The following is a 6,000-nucleotide window of genomic DNA, read 5'->3' on the forward strand; positions in this document are numbered from 1 at the left end:
CCAAAAGTGCTGCTGTAATAGAAACGTTTGTCTGAATTGAAGTACTTAGGGGACTACTATGAATTTGGATGAAGGGACAGCCTCTAGATAAAAACTGTCTACCGCTGACAGTGCATCTCTGCCTGTCCGGAACGGCTGAGAGAACTGGCAACTCTGGAGTGTGGCTTCATCCCGAGAATGTTACAATCCCCTAGCAACAAGTATCACAACTCTATAATGACAACACTCACTAAATCCCAGTGCTTTATAACAAAACTAACTATAAACTGTAAACTTTAGAAATGATGTACGTACTTCCTGTCTAGTTAAGAGAATCTTTATAATAGAGATAGTGATAATAATTAAGAGTAAGAAATAGAAAAATGAAAATAAGATATGTGAGTTTATAGAAATTATTCTGTCTTGTTAGATCTGTGTTAAGAAATCTTTAGGTGTTTGCTAAGTTAGATATATGCTAATGGTAGCCTATAGAGTTCCTTTAAGAATATAAGCTTGTAAGAAGTATCTAAGGTAGTCTTAAGACATGTAGTAATAAGCTTGTAAGATGTTAGTTGTAAATGTAAGTTTAAATAAGAAATAAGATGGAATGAATATAAGTATATAAGAATTAATAGGAAATATATTTGCTAAAGCAGTTCTATAAAGTATAAATAAGTAGATGTTAATGTTGTATGTGAGTTTGTAAAAACGTGTAAATGTTGAATATGAGTCTAAATGCTTTGCAAGGCAAAAAAATGTTATATGTGAGTTTGTGAAAAAGTGTAAATGTTAAGTGTGAGTCTATTAATGTATATGGTGAAAACACCTGAGACACAGGAGATAGTGTCCTAGTAGACTGCAAAGTAGGCAGTCTGAATGGTTTCAAAAGCTCCAGAAGCCGCTAAGAATGGCGGACGCCAGAACCAGCACAAGGCATCCGCAGCTGAGATCCGTGGAATATCAACGCAGCACAGAAAAACCTGAGCTAACAGCAAAAATGGTGCGGTTTAAAATATTACTATAACTAAAAAGGTATGTCTGTGAGAATAAAAGTTGCAGAGACGCTTGTTTGAACAAAAATTAACTGCAAAAAGTTTTGGTTGAAAAACGTCTCTTCATATTTGGAAGTGAAAGCCTGATACCAGAATTTATTTCTTGTTTGAACTTTTTGAACTTAAAATGAGATAAAATTACAAAAAGATTTTGGTTATGGATTTCTCATATTTGGAAGGCTAGTACCAGAATTTATCATTTGAATTTTAAGACTTAAATGAAACAAACCATAGAGATTTCATTGCAATGGGACAGTTTTGAGTAATGATCTAGGAACGGTTTTCTGGAATTGGGTTAAAAATGGAACTGTTTAAACGAAGAAATGTATTTCTACTTAGAATCAAGATGCAATTTTGTGTATGTGTATATGCTTTATTTACTGGTGATTCATGAATTGTTTTGTGGAACTGTTTATGTAAGAATGGAATTACTTATGGAACTGGTTTTGTGTTACAAATGGAACTGTTTAAACAGAAAAGTTTGGGTTTTCTAACTAGGCTTGAGATTTTGCTTAAAATTATAAAGAAAAGGGAGAGTTAATATTCCTTAGTTTATTTAATTTAAATTGTTGTTTGAATGGATTAATGTCATGTTTTGTTAGTAAGAAATGCAAATGGGGTATACTAAGAGACTATTTCTAAAGTGTGTAAAGAGCTTTATTAAGAAACTGCTTTTGGATGTTTTGCTAAGTTTTCAAAGTATTAATGGTTAGATCGAAAATATTGCTTTTCAATATGGGTTTGTAGGAATTGTATAAGTTTGGGTTCCTCTAACTAGGTTTGAGTTTTTGTTTAAAAATTATAAAGAAAAGGAGGAGCTATGAGATTGAATTATGTTCGCAGAAACCTATTGATGTTAATGCACCCTGGCTTTGTGGAATTGAGGAAATGTTTAAGTTTGTGAATACATCGAAGTTTTGCCTGTTCTGTTAACAAGAAAATTCAAATGACTGAGTTAAAGTTGTAAGACGGAGAAAATTGTTAACTATATATAGCACCATATATGCTAATTCTAATGGTTCTGTTAAGAGTTTGTTTTGAGTTGTAAGATTGAGAGAATTGTGACTATGTATAGCAATATTTATGTTAACCTGTTAATGGTAATGATGAAGCTAAGGGATTCTTTAAGTTTGTAGTCACCTTAAGAGTTTTGGTTTAGAAAGGGCTTGAGACAGCTAAGACTGCTGTGGTCACCTTGGACCTAATTCAAAAGAGAAATGCCATTTATATCATCCTCTACTCCCATACTGGGAGGTGTAACAGCTATGGAGATTGCTGTAAGCCATTAATAGTTATTTTTTTATATATTAAGAAGGGGGGACCTGTGGGAGCCCGTTCTGGGGTTCCTCGTGGCTTTACCAGCAGGTCCGAATAGAGGATGATCAGGACCACGGGCCTGAGTGCAGGTGTCTGAGATGGCCTGCACTTGGCTGTGCTGGGGGAGGAGGTCTTTTGCTCCACCCCCTTGGCGTCTCTATAAAAACCCTGGGCCAGAGACAGTCGGGGCCCGTTGGAATAGGTTCCAGGCCCTCTCGAGGCTATCCTTTATTTTCTGTTTATCTCCACAAGATTCTCCGCTATAAATCCTTCTATCTAATATTTCCTGCTGCTCGCACTCAAGAAAACTCTGGGAAGCTGTGGGGGTGGTGGGTAAACGCCCCACAATCTCTCCAATTCCTTTTTTTAATGTAGGCACTTACTGCTATGAACTTAATACTTAGCACCACTTTCATTGTGTTCCATAAGTTTGTGTATGCTATGTATTCCTTTTCACTGAATTCTAGAAAGCCTTTAATTTCTTTATTTCTGTCTTGATTCATTTTTTCATTCAGTAGAGCATTGTTCATTTTCCATGAATTTGTGAGCTTTCTGTTGTTTCTATTGTTGTTCAAATCCAGCTTTAATCTGTGGTAGCCTGATAGGATGCAGGGAAGTATTTCAGTTTTCTTCTGTCTATTGAGACTTGCTTTGTGTCTCAGTATGTGGTCAGTTTTGGAGAAAATTCCATGAGGTGCTGAGAAAAAGGTATATTCTTTTGTGTTTGAATGAAATGTTCTGTAATTATCTGTTAGGTCCATTTGATTTATAACTTCTGTTAGCTCCAGTATTTCTGTATTTAGTTTTGGTCTCGATGACCTGTCCATGAGTGAAAGTGAGGTATTAAAGTAATCCACTATCAGTATGTGAGGATCAATATGTGATTTAAGCCTATATGATGTTTCCTTTACAAACTTGGGTACATAGATGTTAATAATTTAAATGTCATCTTGGTGGATTTTTCCTTTGATGAGTACACAGAATCCTTCCCTATCTCTTTTGATTAGTTTTAGTTTGAAGTATATTTTGTTAGATATTAAATTGGCTACATCAGTTTTCTTCTTAGGTCCATTTACTTAGAATTTTTTTTCACACTTTTACTTTGAGGTAATATCTATCTTTGATGGTAAGGTGTGTTTCTTGGGGGCAGCAGAAGGATGGATCCTGTTTTTGCATCTCTTCTGTTAGCCTGTATTTTTTTTACTGGGGAATTGAGACCATTGATGTTGAGAGATAACAGTGACCAATGATTGTTGATTCCTCTTATTTTGTTGTTATTGTTCTGGGTGGTGGTGGTGGTGGTGGTGGTGGTGGTGGTGGTGGTGGTGTTTGTGTGTATATGTGTATGTGTGTGTTTTCTTCCCTTCTTTTGATTTTGCTGGTGTGAGATGATTTATTTCCTGTGTTTTCATGGGTGTAGTTAACCTTAGGTTGGAGTTTTCTTTCTAGCATCTTCTGTAGGGCTAGGTTTATAGATAGATTTTTGTTTAAATTTGGCTTTATCATGGAACTATGCCTGATGACATAAGGTCCAGCCCAGGACCAACTCCTGCATTGTCCTCAGATTGCCACATATGTGCGTGTGCACCTGTGCTTGTGTGCAAACATACATGAAGAGAGAGGGAGAGAGAGAAATGGTGTAAAAAGGAAAGGCAGATTGTTTAACTTTTCTTCGAAGTAGTTTGGTGACAGCTTGAATTGTTACAGGAGCATCCAGTACTTGGGCAGCCATTCTTTGTTCTACATCCCTGCAAGACAAATGAATTCATGACTGCAGTGCTGAGAAGTTCACAGAAAATCAATAGGTAAGAAACACCTTCAAGTCACATCGTACTCTACTCTGACTTAGAAAGTACAAATCTATTCATGCGACTCTAAAAGCCAGGCTAAAATCAGAAATATTCTTGCTAACAGTAACGGTGAACACATTGATTTTGGCTGTGTGCTAAGTGTCCTGAGTTTAGATGAACATCCCAATAACTGAATACACTGTTTTACTCAGTTTTCAGACAGGAAGTCTGCTAACGCACAGAGGAGTTAGGCGTCTCTGCTAAAGTCACACAGCTAGTCTGGGGTGGGACTAGGACTTGACCCCAGGCATTTGACTTCAGCACCACTGTTCTCACGGCCGCCCTCAGCCAGCCCAACAGCTGCTCAAAATCACATGAAAACTTTGGGCCATCATGAGGAATCAGAGGCCCCAGTTCTGTTCTGCCCTTCGACTACCTTGGTGAGAGATCCTCATTACTCTAGGATCACAAATGCAACTTACACCCTGTGGCTGGCATCAGGGTTTCTGGGATTCCAAGCAAGCCCACATCCTGGGGAAAACCTCATTTCTCTTCCTTTCGGCCACTCTCTGGTTCTCCGTCAGATACTACGATACAGCATTTATATTACATAAGCCTCACTTATTTCCTAGAAATGTCAACTACATCACATCATGGCTGAGCATTGTGGGGCCAGTTGTTGGTCTGAATCTACCTCTGAGCTATGCTAAAGCAACATTGCAGGATGAGTGATTTGTTGACGAGCAAGGTAACGAGCAAAGCCTGGGTGCATGCTTCCTTGTTAGAAAGATGATGGTGTCTCTCTTACTCTTAGCTACACCGCGGGTCTGGGGTCAGTTTGCACTGTCTTTATTGGGCTGGGTCCTGGCTGGTTCTTCAGCATTCCAGTTATTTGAGAGGTGTTTACCTTGCTACAAGGGCACACACACAACCGCAGGAGGGGGTAGTTTTTATGTATGGCCAATATTCTGGAAATAAGACTTTACTGCCCTCCTTTATTCTCTTTGCCTTTGTCTTATTCTTGTTCCCCAAGAAACTGCGGCATGGAGAACACCAAGAGTATACCTGGGAGGCCTCGGTGGTTATGGAAATGGGACTGCGGTACCTCCTGTCACCACGATTTGATGCAGATTTCTTTCCTTGAGAAGAAAACATCTGCAGACCTGTTTGGAACAGTGTTTGTGTGGAAGGAACACATCACAGATTCAGATGACTGTAAAGAGAAAAAAGGATCTAAATCAGTGACATTGTAGTTCAGACATCATCAGGGCTCACACAGGTTGTTTTCCTCTAGACACGGTTCTTCTTCTGTTGTGGAGATTGATGGAGAAATGTGTTTGTGTGTTCAGTTTCATATAAGATGTATGAAAATTAAAATGTAGAACTTACTTGTTTCAGAAAATTAATGTCATAAAAATGACTTATCTTTGGAACTAGAAAATACCATTCTGAGTGAGGTAACCCAAACCCAGAAGGACAAACATGGTATGTACTCACTCATAAGTGGACACTAGATGTAAAGCAAAGAACAATCAGACTGCAACCCACAGAACCAGGGAAGCTACATAGCAGGGGGGACCCTAGGATGACTGTGACTTATAATAAGTTTTGGTTTTACTCAATTACTGGGCAAGCCTCAATGAAACATTTACTATTAGGATAAGAATTTATACTGTATCAAGCTGATAATAGAAAAATAAATAAATAAATAAAATGGGGAAAAAATAAATTAAAAAGTGACTCAAATTATTCTCCCACAGTCAAATTCAGAAGCAATGGATTATTTCTCTGTCACTCCCTCAAACTGTGTCTGTGTGTATACATTAAAAAAAGATATAAAATAAAGAATGTTCAAGCCAGGC

The 6,000-nt window shown here is 37.8% G+C and overlaps 1 protein-coding gene across 4 annotated transcripts in view; it reads left to right on the top strand.

Moving 5' to 3' along the window:
• Atg10 (autophagy related 10) overlaps positions 1–5,540 on the top strand; it is a 279,336-nt gene extending 273,796 nt beyond the window's left edge. For 3 of the 4 annotated variants that reach the window (XM_037209521.1, XM_037209522.1, XM_037209520.1), the window contains 2 exons: positions 4,056–4,153; positions 5,172–5,540. In XM_037209521.1, coding sequence (XP_037065416.1) covers positions 4,056–4,153; positions 5,172–5,391 — 318 coding nt within the window. In that variant the 3' untranslated portion in view covers positions 5,392–5,540. Of the gene's footprint in view, positions 1–4,055; positions 4,154–4,770; positions 4,887–5,171 lie in introns of all 4 variants that reach the window. The other variant, XM_028891025.2, reaches the window with a different exon arrangement.
• Positions 5,541–6,000: the final 460 nt, after the last annotated feature.

The sequence above is a fragment of the Peromyscus leucopus genome, chromosome 11 (genome assembly GCF_004664715.2).
Source record: "Peromyscus leucopus breed LL Stock chromosome 11, UCI_PerLeu_2.1, whole genome shotgun sequence".
NCBI classification, from domain to species: Eukaryota; Metazoa; Chordata; class Mammalia; order Rodentia; family Cricetidae; genus Peromyscus; species Peromyscus leucopus.